Here is a 14,550-nt window from a genome sequence, read left to right as displayed (position 1 = left end):
ACAGTTTGCTAGTGTGCATTGATTGCTCTCCCTTGCTCATTTCTTTGCGAGGTGTCTTCTCAGGAGGAGCCAGAGTGGGCTAGTTGTATGTCTAGTCCTTCTCTTCTTATGGCTTTTCGGATGGCTGTAGTTACCCTCTCGCTAAAATGGGGTATTTTAAGGAAGCATGTGTTGCTGGGTTTTCTGTGTTTGGCATGTTGGTCGTCTTGGGTACTTAAGCCAATTTACAATGGATATGGGATACCTGTTGGTTTTCAAGAAGGAATATTATGTCAGGCTGGATGATTAAATTATAACAGTTATTATAATCCATTGTTGTTATTATGGTGCATTGTTGTGCCATTCAAGACACTTTATTTTCTATATGTATATATATATTTACATGTGTGTGTGTGTGTTGATATGTGTGTATGTATGTGTACGTACATACACCTATATGTTTGTGTATGTGCATGTGCGTATACATGTTTGTGTGAGTGTGTATGTAGACATTATGAACACAGGAGGTTTATGCCTATGTATTGTGAGACTGTGGTTGCTTGTATTTTTTTTCTTTTTCTTTTTTTACCTATTAGAGTAACTTCCCTTTTATTCAACAGTTTTTCATAGCATCTATTGCCATTAATAGCTGACGAGAATGCATTGTAGCTCTTCGCTCCGACATTTGAAACTCTGAGTACTATAATGATAATTTACTGTTTGTTCTAAATTATTACACACACATATACTGAAATAGTGTAAGAGATAAGGGCTCGCATTAGGCAAAAAGTTGAAAATTTTTTTGGCCCATGACACTACATGGACCCTAAGTAAGGCATGTGTAAAATTTGAATGAAATCAGTTGGGTAGTTCTCAAGTTCTAGTGATGCACACACACACACACACACATTCTCAGTTTTATGTGTGTATATATATATTTCAAAAAAATAATAATTTTTCCTATCGTCTTGGCATAACAGCCCTTATTGTTTGTTTTTACTGTCTTGTTCTTGTTAACACTTTCACCCTCTGCAAAAAATTCCAAATTTCATTTAATTTGCTTTGCAGGAAGGACTGTTCCAACGAAGTTGTGTATTGTCCTTGCCTTCGAAACGTGGAGTAGATGGAACAGGGACAACTGATGAAGGGAAATATTCTTTATGTTGCATGTCTCATCTCTGTTTCTTTTTCATTGTCCAAAAAAAAGTTCGTTTTCTGTTTTCGTTTCTCATTGTGTTTAACGTTTTTTTTATGTCCTGTACCCATATATGCATGTATGTATACATATAGATGTAGGTATGTACATATATGTATGGATATATGCATATATTTATAAATTATTTATATTATATATATATATATATATATATATATACTTTTATCAATTCATTTTGCAAGATTCCTGATATGAAATTGTGTGTTGAAACAGATATTGTTGTATTTTGGGATTGTCATTTTATCTATTATTTTTTTTTTTTTGCCACATAAACACATTCTCTATATTTTTTCTTCACTTGTTTATTATTGTTATTTTTTTTTTCTTTAACGCCTGTCCATCGTCTGGAAATCTTTTGTCACATATCTGTGACCTCTTGAGTGATGCTTTTCATTTCCATGTGTGTTCTTGCTCCACTTAAAAAAAGAAATAACTAATTAACAAGTGAAGAAAAAAATGTAGTGCGTGTGCTTATTTGGCAAAAAAAAATTATAAATAAATAAATAAAATGACCATCCCGAAATACAACAATATATATATATATGTACGTATGTTTGTGTATATATATATATATATATATATATATACACATGCGGGTGGCACATAAAAGACACCATTTCGAGCGTGGCCGTTGCCAGTATCGCCTGACTGGCCTTCGTGCAGGTGACACGTAAAAGCACCTACTACACTCTCTGAGTGGTTGGCGTTAGGAAGGGCATCCAGCTGTAGAAACTCTGCCAAATTTAGATTGGAGCCTGGTGTTGCCATCCGGTTTCACCAGTCCTCAGTCAAGTCGTCCAACCCATGCTAGCATGGAAAGCGGACGTTAAACGATGATGATGATGATGATACATATGTATATATATATATGTATATATTTACATGTTTGTAGGTATATACCTGTTTGTGTGTGTGTATATACATAATTATTTATATATATATATATATATATATATATATATATATATATATATATATATATAATAGTAATAATAAAATAGGAAAATGGAAATCTTTTGATATTATTTACACATTAATAGTTTCTAATCTGAAAATTTTTTATATGCATATCCCACATGTAAATCTTTGTGATTCCTATTAGTAAATGAAACATGTGTGATGGAGAATAAACAATGCCAAATGATTTCCATTTTTCTATTTCATTGTAAATCAGCTCTGCAAATAGTTTTTTCATTATTCTCAATTTTAATATGCATTTTGACTCTCTCCCTTTCTCTTTCTCTGACACACAAAGACATACACACTCATGTATATCTATACATATATATAGATATATATATAGTAGTATAAATGTCGCATGTATGTAAGTATGTATGCATATATACATTTATATATAGAGATACATATATGTATATACAGAGCCAAGGATAAGCTTCTGTACCTGGCTTTCGTTGACATGGAGAAAACCTTTGACAGGGTCCCCTGATCCCTTATCTGGTGGTCAATGAGGAAACTTGGGATAGAAGTATGGTTAGTGAGAGCTGTGCGAGCCATGTACAGAGATGCTGTCAGTAAGGTGAGGGTTGGAAATGAGTACAGTAATGAATTCCGGGTAGTGATAGGGGTCCACCAAGGTTCCGTCCTCAGCCCCCTCCTATTTATCATAGTCCTCCAGGCGATCACCGAGGAATTCAAGACAGGTTACCCCTGGGAGCTCCTCTATGCTGATGACCTTGCACTAGTTGTGGAGTCACTATCAGAACTAGAGGAGAAGTTTCAGGTGTGGAAGCAAGGACTAAAATCGAAGGGCCTTAGAGTCAACCTAGCTAAAACTAAAATCCTAATAAGTAGGAAGGTAGATAAAACACAAGCCCCTTCAGGTAGATGGCCCTGCTCAGTATGTAGAAAAAGAGTAGGTAGTAACTCTATAAGATGTACCCAGTGCAAGCTATGGACACATAAGAGGTGCAGCAATATCAAAGGCAGGTTAACTAGGAAGTTAGGCAGTGTGCATACCCGACAGAGTGTAAGTATCTTGAGAGAAAAGCTGAACATAAGAAGCATCAGTTGTGGTGTGCAAGAGAGACAATTGCGCTAGTATGGATATGTGGCGAGAATGGATGAGGATAGCTGCGTGAAAAAGTGCCACACCCTAACAGTTGAGGGAACCCGTGGAAGAGGTAGGCCCAGGAAGACCTGGGCTGAGGTGGTGAGGCAAGACCTTCGAACATTGGGCCTCACAGAGGCGATGACTACTGACTGAGACCTTTGGAAATGTGCTGTGCGTGAGAAGACCCGGCAAGCCAAGTGAGATCGTTGCCAGTGCCCCTGGACTGGCTCTTGTGCGTGTGGCACATAAGATGCACCATATATATATATATACACACTCATACTTCCACATTTATACATATGCACATACGTACCCACGCATATACAAATATACACATGTGTGCGTGTCCCCATATACACATATGTATCCATCTACATATACACACATGTATAAATAGAAATATATTCATGCACATACACATAGCTATACATGTACGCCTATTACCTAATCAAATAAACAGATTCGCATAATTGACGATTCCCTGCCCTTATTCTTGTATATATATATATATATATATATATATAGATGTATATGTATATATACAGATGTACATATATATATATATATACACGCATGGCAGTGAAACATAGGCTGTAACTGCTGAGGACATACGTAAGCTCGCAAGGAATGAAGCCAGTATGCTCCGTTGGATGTGTAATGTCAATGTGAATACCCGTCTGAGTGTAAGTATCTTGAGAGAAAAGCTGAACATTAGAAGCATCAGTTGTGGTGTGCAAGAGAGACGATTGCGCTAGTATGGACATGTGGTGAGAAGGGATGAGGATAGCTGTGTGAAAAAGTGCCACACCTTAACAGTTGAGGGAACCTGCGGAAGAGGTAGGCTCAGGAAGACCTGGGATGAGGTGGTGAGGCACGACCTCCGAACACTGGGCCTCACCGAGGCGATGACTTCTGACCGAGACCTTTGGAAATATGCTGTGCGTGAGAAGACCCGGCAGGCCAAGTAAGATCGTTGCCAGTGCCCCTGGACTGGCTCTTGTGCGGGTGGCACATGAGATGCACCATTTTGAGCGTGGCCGTTGCCAGTACCGCCTGACTGGCTCCCGTAGGATTTTCGAGTGAGATCGTTGCCAGTGCCCCTGGACTCGCTTGTGCGGGTGGCACATAAAAGACACCATTTCGAGCGTGGCCCTTTTCGTGCGGGTGACACGTAAAAGCACCCACTACACTCTCTGAGTGGTTGGCGTTAGGAAGGGCATCCAGCTGTAGAAACTCTGCCAAATTAGATTGGAGCCTGGTGTTGCCATCCGGTTTCACCAGTCCTCAGTCAAATCGTCCAACCCATGCTAGCATGGAAAGCGGACGTTAAACGATGATGATGATGATGATGATGATATATATATATATATATATATATATACACGAGTATATATGTATATATATATATATATATGTGTGTGTGTGTATACATATACATGTGTATATATATATGTGTGTGTGTGTATCTATATGTATATATGGCAGATGGAAGATGAAATATATGAGAAGCTTTTATTAATCATGAGAATTATTTTGACATATCTAGCATCAATTCTTCATGGGTGGAACACTCAACAACTGGTTCAGGAGCATCGGTGTTGCAGATGTATCTCATCGAGTGATAAATACAACTCATTAAAATGACTGTTCCACAATGTAACTTTCCAGTTTGTAGAAAGAAAAGCAACCAGATGGAGAAAATATTTTCATTTTTATAGAAGATCAAAAATAAAATCACAGATGGCAAAAAGAGAAACGAACACGCAATCCAGGAGAAAAGTATTAAATATAACCGTTAACAGATATGAATGAATAAACGCCCTCAGGCAAGCTGCATTCCACAAGTGCACTTGCCCATACAAGCATCTGCAAAAATTGTGAGCATACACACACATGAAGTTTGGTGCACTCATGATCACAAAGCGAGTTATCTATCTACTTGGTGTTTATAAGAATGGGGAGGTTAAAAGTAAACTTAAGTCATCCATACCTTAAAGTAAATTAAATGAAGTTAATGATTACTCAAAATCCATTCCCACTTTATTGTGCTGAAGTACACATATATGCATGTAGGTACCTCGAGAGTCGTTCAGAAATTCTATTAATGATCTTATCGTTAGTCCACAGAATAGACAGGGATTCTTCGGAGCAGAGACGGTATCTCCTGGAAATTGTATTGTATGGTTTCGTATACTTTTCTATGGACCAATTAATGCTGTACTTCATTTTATCCTCCTTCAGTCGCCATACAAAATCTGCTACAGATATTGAACGTCTCTTATTGATTGTCTTAAAGCTGACAACATGATTACGATAATGATTCTTAGATGAATCAGCCATCTGCCCAATGTAAATACATGGCTCTCCACTTGTGTGCACGGTACTTTTATATACAAGATTTGTACTCATACAGTGATTCATCAAAGGACATTTTGATTTTTCTCTGCATGAGCATTTATCGTATTTATTATATATATATATATATATATATATATATATGTGTGTGTGTATATACACACATATATATATATGTATATATACATATATATATGTATGGTGTGCAAGAGAGACGATTGCGCTGGTTTGGACATGTGGTGAGAATGAATGAGGATAGCTGCGTGAAAAAGTGCCACTCCCTAACAGTTGAGGGAACCCGTGGAAGAGGTAGGCCCAGGAAGACCTGGGCTGAGGTGGTGAGGCAAGACCTTCGAACATTGGGCCTCACAGAGGCGATGACTACTGACCGAGACCTTTGGAAATGTGCTGTGCGTGAGAAGACCCGGCAAGCCAAGTGAGATTGTTGCCAGGGCCCCTGGACTGGCTCTTGTGCGGGTGGCACATAAGATGTACCATCCTGAGCGTGGCCGTTGCCAGTATCGCCTGACTGGCCTTGTAGGGTTTTCGAGCGAGATCGTTGCCAGTGCCCCTGGACTGGCTCTTGTGCGGGTGGCACATAAAAGACACCATTTCGAGCGTGGCCGTTTTCGTGCGGGTGACACGTAAAAGCACCCACTACACTCTCTGAGTGGTTGGCGTTAGGAAGGGCATCCAGCTGTAGAAACTCTGCCAAATTAGATTGGAGCCTGGTGTAGCCATCCAGTTGCACTAGTCCTCAGTCAAATCGTCCAACCCATGCTAGCATGGAAAGCGGACGTTAAACGATGATGATGATGATGTATACATAATCAAATTAAAATATAGGGTAAAAAATCATATATTAATCAATATCGATTTATTACCAGGAAGCTAGCACATTTAAAGAATCAGAGAGATTCAGAAAAAATATCTGAGATCTTAGGGGATTAAAGTATATTTTTATATATAACGATGACCACTAAAGTGGACATTTAATGTGCTAGAAATAGACCACATCTTGTGTCTACTAAGACCTAAATTGTTCTCCAAAACGAAATTCAGCGGAATACCAAAGCGTAAGCAGGCAAGACACTGAAAATTACAGAAATAAAACATTATTAAACACGAACTAGTTTCGAAAAAACATTCTTACTGAATTCGTTTTGGCGCGCTAATTCTGGGAATATGTCTGCAGAAAATAGTTACTGCGTCGCATATATCCACTTTGCCATTAAGTTGTAATTAACAGAACCATATACACGTTCACCTCTGGTGGTGGGCAACTTTTATAAGATTCTGAGAATTATGATTCCATTACAATTCACGCTGAAGAGAAACAGACATTCGGTAAGAATGTTAATTTCGAAACTAGTTCGTGTTTAATAATGTTTTATTTCTGTAATTTTCACTGTCTTGCCCGCTTACGCTTTGGTATTCCGCTGAATTTCGTTTTGAGAACAATTTAGGTCTTAGTAGACACAAGATGTGGTCTATTTCTAGCACATTAAATGTCCACTTTAGTGGTCATCATTATATATAAAAATGTATGTATTCATATATATATGTATATATACATACATATATATATATATATATATACATATATATATACATATATATATATATATATATATATATATATATATATTTTAAATTATAATACAGGGTATCTAAGAGATACCGCCACGCTGAAAAATAGCAGTCAAATCCTGACTCTAAAACCACAATAAATGTCCACATAGCACAAGGAGCGAAGACGAAGACAAAATAAACCAGTAAAAATAACAAGATAATTCCAGATCCCAGATTTCTGGCTTTGCATAAATAATGCTTTGCCTTCATCGGTGGAATATACTCAGGCACATAAATACAAATATATGTATATAAACAGTATACTTACATATACGGACGTATACACACATATATATGCACGTATGTACACGACTAGCTTAAATAGCCCGCCTAAAAACTCCTCGTGCGATACGGACAGAATATCAGCGTAGTAAATACACTGACAAAACAAATTTCTATAAATAAGGATAAGATCGATATTTAAAATATTGATTTTATCAAGTGGCCAGCATGGGAATAAAAACCATCAAAAGGTAATAATTATTTTAAATTATAATACAGGGTATCTAAGAGATACCGCCACGCTGAAAAATAGCAGTCAAATCCTGACTCTAAAACCACAATAAATGTCCACATAGCACAAGGAGCGAAGACGAAGACAAAATAAACCAGTAAAAATAACAAGATAATTCCAGATCCCAGATTTCTGGCTTTGCATAAATAATGCTTTGCCTTCATCGGTGGAATATACTCAGGCACATAAATACAAATATATGTATATAAACAGTATACTTACATATACGGACGTATACACACATATATATGCACGTATGTACACGACTAGCTTAAATAGCCCGCCTAAAAACTCCTCGTGCGATACGGACAGAATATCAGCGTAGTAAATACACTGACAAAACAAATTTCTATAAATAAGGATAAGATCGATATTTAAAATATTGATTTTATCAAGTGGCCAGCATGGGAATAAAAACCATCAAAAGGTAATAATTATTTTAAATTATAATACAGGGTATCTAAGAGATACCGCCACGCTGAAAAATAGCAGTCAAATCCTGACTCTAAAACCACAATAAATGTCCACATAGCACAAGGAGCGAAGACGAAGACAAAATAAACCAGTAAAAATAACAAGATAATTCCAGATCCCAGATTTCTGGCTTTGCATAAATAATGCTTTGCCTTCATCGGTGGAATATACTCAGGCACATAAATACAAATATATGTATATAAACAGTATACTTACATATACGGACGTATACACACATATATATGCACGTATGTACACGACTAGCTTAAATAGCCCGCCTAAAAACTCCTCGTGCGATACGGACAGAATATCAGCGTAGTAAATACACTGACAAAACAAATTTCTATAAATAAGGATAAGATCGATATTTAAAATATTGATTTTATCAAGTGGCCAGCATGGGAATAAAAACCATCAAAAGGTAATAATTATTTTAAATTATAATACAGGGTATCTAAGAGATACCGCCACGCTGAAAAATAGCAGTCAAATCCTGACTCTAAAACCACAATAAATGTCCACATAGCACAAGGGGCGAAGACGAAGACAAAATAAACCAGTAAAAATAGCAAGATAATTCCAGATCACGGATTTCTGGCTTTGCATAAATAATGCTTTGCCTTCATCGGTGGAATATACTCAGGCACATAAATACAAATATATGTATATAAACAGTATACTTACATATACGGACGTATACACACATATATATGCACATATGTACACGACTAGCTAAAATAGCCCGCCTAAAAACTCCTCGTGTGAGGAGTTTTTAGGCGGGCTATTTTAGCTAGTCGTGTACATATGTGCATATATATGTGTGTATACGTCCGTATATGTAAGTATACTGTTTATATACATATATTTGTATTTATGTGCCTGAGTATATTCCACCGATGAAGGCAAAGCATTATTTATGCAAAGCCAGAAATCCGTGATCTGGAATTATCTTGCTATTTTTACTGGTTTATTTTGTCTTCGTCTTCGCCCCTTGTGTTATGTGGACATTTATTGTGGTTTTAGAGTCAGGATTTGACTGCTATTTTTCAGCGTGGCGGTATCTCTTAGATACCCTGTATTATAATTTAAAATAATTATTACCTTTTGATGGTTTTTATTCCCATGCTGGCCACTTAATAAAATCAATATTTCAAATATCTATCTTATCCTTATTTATAGAAATTTATATATCATCATCATCATCATCATCGTTTAACGTCCGCTTTCCATGCTAGCATGGGTTGGACGATTTGACTGAGGACTGGTGAAACCGGATGGCAACACCAGGCTCCAATCTAATTTGGCAGAGTTTCTACAGCTGGATGCCCTTCCTAACGCCAACCACTCAGAGTGTAGTGGGTGCTTTTACGTGTCACCCGCACAAAAACGGCCACGCTCGAAATGGTGTCTTTTATGTGCCACCCGCACAAGAGCCAGTCCAGGGGCACTGGCAACGATCTCGCTCGAAAACCCTACAAGGCCAGTCAGGCGGTACTGGCAACGGTCACGCTCAGGATGGTACATCTTATGTGCCACCCGCACAAGAGCCAGTCCAGGGGCCCTGGCAACGATCTCACTTGGTTTGCCGGGTCTTCTCACGCACAGCACATTTCCAAAGGTCTCGGTCAGTAGTCATCGCCTCTGTGAGGCCCAATGTTCGAAGGTCTTGCCTCACCACCTCAGCCCAGGTCTTCCTGGGCCTACCTCTTCCACGGGTTCCCTCAACTGTTAGGGAGTGGCACTTTTTCACGCAGCTATCCTCATTCATTCTCACCACATGTCCAAACCAGCGCAATTGTCTCTCTTGCACACCACAACTGATGCTTCTTATGTTCAGCTTTTCTCTCAAGATACTTACACTCTGATGGGTATGCACATTTACATTACACATCCAGCGGAGCATACTGGCTTACATATATATATATATATATATATATATATATATATATATATATATATATATGGGAGAATGTACGAAAAAAAACAACAACAGACGAGTGCAGGTGGTGTAAACAACAAAAGGATGTATTAGTATGACACTCGGGAATACGGAAAGTCTTTAACGTTTCAAGCTACGCTCTTCAACAGAAAGAATACAGAGAAACAAGGAGAAAAAAAATTGAATGGTGTTACGAAGAGATGGTAGGTGAAGGAAAGTAAAGGAAAAAAATAAAGATGATAAAGGTAATAAAGGAGGTTTATATAAGTGGAAAAGTTCAAAAGTTTTTTAGACGTTGTGGTATATTGAGGCGATTTCCAATCAGAAGATGGGTCCAGTATAATCTGTGGGTAGGAGAGGTGCAGCTGGAGGGTGTAGAGTTCAGAATAAAACAGTCCAGAAAGAAAGAAGGTAGAATCCAGAAGTTCGTGTTTGATGAGTGGAGACAGGATTAGCTGGTGCGACCACGTGAGCGTGTATTATATGTGGGAGAAGGTATGAAAAAAAACAACAACAGACGAGGACAGGTGGTGTAAACAACAAAAGGATGTATTAGTATGATGCTCGGGAATACGGAAAGTCTTTAACATTTGGAGCTACGCTCTTCAACAGAAAGAATACGGAGAAACAAGGAGAAAACACACACACACATACATATTTGTATATATATATGTACAGTGGCGAACTGGGTCTAAAAATATTGGTTGCCAGGAGACTAAGGGGGCCCACCCGCAACTACAATATTATCACTTAATTTTTTTTTTTTTTTTGTTAAAAGTATTCTTTTCAATTGTCTACAAACACAGTCAAACTAAAATAATTAATGCATTCTTCCAGGAGTGAATAAAAAATTCTCAAACTTGAGAGGATACTAACATGGGCCCCCATATATGCATTTTAATGGCACAGGGGCCCACTTGCCATTGGGCAAGCTGGCAACCTGGCCAATCTACTACTGCATATGCATATATATGTATATATACATATATATATATGTGTAATATATATATATGTATGTATACATATGTAGTGGCGCCTAATATCAGTCGCCATTCTGGAGAGTTTATCCACGCATGCGCAGGGACTAGTCTTCCAGAAGGAATGCAGGAAGAGTCTCATGCGCATGCGTAGTCATCCAATATCCAAGCGTTCCCACGTATTTCTACCTCTTTTGTACGCTGAACTTCGTGGAAGCTAGACGTCACAATAGCAGCTCTCCGACAACTCTACAATGGAGCCACATAGATAACCAGAGAGGAGAGAAATGACTTCTAACCACGCAACTTCATTAACGGCGTCTCATCTAACCAAAAGGCGACATGCTACCGAATTCCCTCCTAGTGTGAGCAGAATTCTACTGTAATAAAATATTTGTTGTGCTGTTAGTTTAGAGTCTGTGTTCCGTTTTCTTCCTTAAGAAATTTAATGTACAGAAATGGGATACACCTAATGGTGTATAACCACTTCCCTACACATACATATCTATATATAAGTATATATATATATCTTTATGCATGGATATATGTGTATATATATATATATATATATATAGTAGACTTACTTGTAAAATAGGACGTGTGCGTTCAATAATGTAATAATACAAAGAATATATATACATGTATACACACATATATGTACATACTTACATCTACATGTGTATATACATGCATATCAGGGTACAGGACGTTAGAACAATAAACTACAGACAACGGAACGAACACATAGGAAAACGGAAAGCCCCTTGGAATATCCCTTCATCAGCTGTCTCTATTCTATCCAGACGTTTCGAAGACGAAACGTCTGGATAGAATAGAGACAGCTGATGAAGGGATATTCCAAGGGGCTTTCCGTTTTCCTATGTGTTCGTTCCGTTGTCTGTAGTTTATTGTTCTAACGTCCTGTACCCTGATATGCATGTATATACACATGTAGATGTAAGTATGTACATATATGTGTGTATACATGTATATATATTCTTTGTATTATATATATATATATATATATATATATATATATATATATATATATACATATATATCATCATCATCATCATCGTTTAACATCTGCTTTCCATGCTGGAATGTGGAATGGGTAGGACGGTTTGACTGGGGGATGGCAAGCCAGAAGGCTGCACCAGGCTCCAATCTGATCTCGCAAAGTTTCTACAGCTCGATGCCCTTCGAATGCCAACCACTCTGAGAGTGTAGTGGATGCTTTTTACGTGCCACCAGCACGGGGGCCAGTTAGGCAGTACTGACATCGACCACACTTGAACAGTACTATTTACGTGCCATCGGCATGGGAGCCAGTCAGGCGGCACTGGCAATGACTATGCTTAAATGGTGCCTTTTACGTGCCACTGGCATGGAACAAGTCAGTTGGTACTGGCGTCGACCACGCTTGAATAGGGCTTTTTATGTGCCACCAACATGGGAGCCAGTCCTCAAACCATCCAACCCATTCAATGTTTAGGTAAACTTCATCACCCACTCACTCACTCTCTTTCTTTCTCTCTCTCTCTCTCCATAGACAAAAACAAAACAAACCCTAACACTCTAGTGAAAATCGTGCGAGTGTTAATCTGAAAATTTACCGAAATAATTCCCCGGTTGAACATTTTTAATTACAGATATGTGTGTGTGTGTGTGTGTGGAAATCTACTGATGCACAAACGCACAAAACGGACAAAATGAAACAAATATGGACTTGTTCCGGAAACACCCCCAAGTGGGGAACGGTTCTCAAAAATAACCCCCAATTGTTGTCCCTCCAAATTCCTATGTCCTCGGTATGTTTGTAGAGGATTTCATTAAAAAATATTCATTTTTTTTTAAAGTTAAGACTAATTGAACTGGACTCCGGTGAATTTTCCGAAATTCCCCACCCCACTCCTCCTAAAACACCTACCCCAAATAGTTTTGTATATTCGAAATCTACATGGTATAACACATATTTGTAGAAAATATCCATTTTTCTGAAAGTTATGATCATCCAAAGTCGGTGGGGCAGAAACCTGTAGTTATGCCTAACACACACACACACACACACAAATATATAAGCTTTTCATCATCATCAGTTTCCTATGCTGATATGGTTTGGAAGGTTCGACATGAAGAGACAAACCAGAGGGCTACACCAAATACTAATGTCTACTTTGGTATGGTTTCTACAGCTACTCATGTGTGTTTGTGTCTTACCTTTCGGACCTAAATGCACATCAGAATATTTATGCCTTACCTCATCCTTTCGTATTTATATTTAAAGGTTCACACACGCACACAAACAACTACATGTGATGGTTGCGTAGACGATGAGGATTTTCTATTTCTGAATTAAATTGTAAAAATCGCTGAGTATTCTACAGATACATGTACATTTAACGTAATTCTGAGAGAGAAATCAGCGGAGTGTGTGAATTACGAGCACCCGAAAACGTTCTCTACAGCTCCTATTTACCCAATTCCACTCACATGGGTCAAATGAAGCTAAAGAAAGTGACCATAACTAAAGATGCTACTAAGTGAGATTGAATTCGGGACTTTGAAAAGCAAACTTCTAGACTATTCGGCCAGTACTTGAAGAGCTTGAGTATCCACAGGTGAACTCAGAGTGGTTTAGAGGCAAATTTCTTTACAACACAGCTACCTCTTGTATTTATCTGCGTCTTTAAGTGATTAAATGTTTGTGTAGTTTGTTTGCTTTGTTCGGGTTGTGAGATGGAAAAACAGTATACATGTTGGATATTGTTTACGTTTAAAAAGCGCATGATCGGCGTTGTGTGTGTGTGCGTGTTTGTGTGTGTATGTACGTTTGTAGTCCAGTTTATGATGATAATAACTTAAGGGTTAATAAAAACAATAGTTTCTAACTAGCAACAACTACACCTCAGATAATAACCCTCGCTAACTGCAGAACCCAAGATAAAAAAAAAATTGTTATACCTTGACCATGGCAAATATTGATGGTGAATGTCCATAACAAAAGAATACTCTGTAAAAACTTAGACATGTTTACTCCGGGTTCTTGAGTGTCTGAGCTCCGAGGTAGTGTCATGAGACAAGCAAGGGAGACAACTAACGTCACCAACTCGCCTGCTGATGATATTTAGCCCTAGGTCAGACAACCATTAATCTCATTATGGATTTTTTGTAAAGTACCTCTAGCTTTTTTTTTATGTCTCTAAAAACTGAAAGAAAAAAGATTCGAAGATCAAAAAGTATTAAATTTACTTTTAATAATTATTTCCTAACATCTATAAATCAGTTCTATATTTAAGAGATGAGGAATTATGTACATTATTTACATTCGAAAAATATATGTTCTCGTCCTTGTTGTTTAACACGACATTTCGGCTGATATACCCTCCAGCC

The 14,550-nt window shown here is 37.9% G+C and overlaps 1 protein-coding gene across 3 annotated transcripts in view; it reads right to left on the bottom strand.

Moving 5' to 3' along the window:
* The window catches only part of LOC106878734 (cystinosin homolog), a 107,154-nt gene extending 92,874 nt beyond the window's left edge, over positions 1–14,280 (bottom strand). The window contains exon 1 of one of the 3 annotated variants that reach the window (XM_089355140.1): positions 14,122–14,280. In XM_089355140.1, coding sequence (XP_089211266.1) covers positions 14,122–14,233 — 112 coding nt within the window. In that variant the 5' untranslated portion in view covers positions 14,234–14,280. The remainder of the gene's footprint in view (positions 1–14,121) is intronic. The other 2 variants (XM_089355142.1, XM_089355141.1) reach the window with 2 other exon arrangements.
* Positions 14,281–14,550: the final 270 nt, after the last annotated feature.

The sequence above is a fragment of the Octopus bimaculoides genome, chromosome 7 (genome assembly GCF_046866305.1).
Source record: "Octopus bimaculoides isolate indiv1 chromosome 7, ASM4686630v1, whole genome shotgun sequence".
Lineage (NCBI taxonomy): Eukaryota > Metazoa > Mollusca > Cephalopoda > Octopoda > Octopodidae > Octopus > Octopus bimaculoides.
Note: the sequence above shows the minus strand (reverse complement) of the source record. Positions and strands in the feature narration are given on the sequence as shown.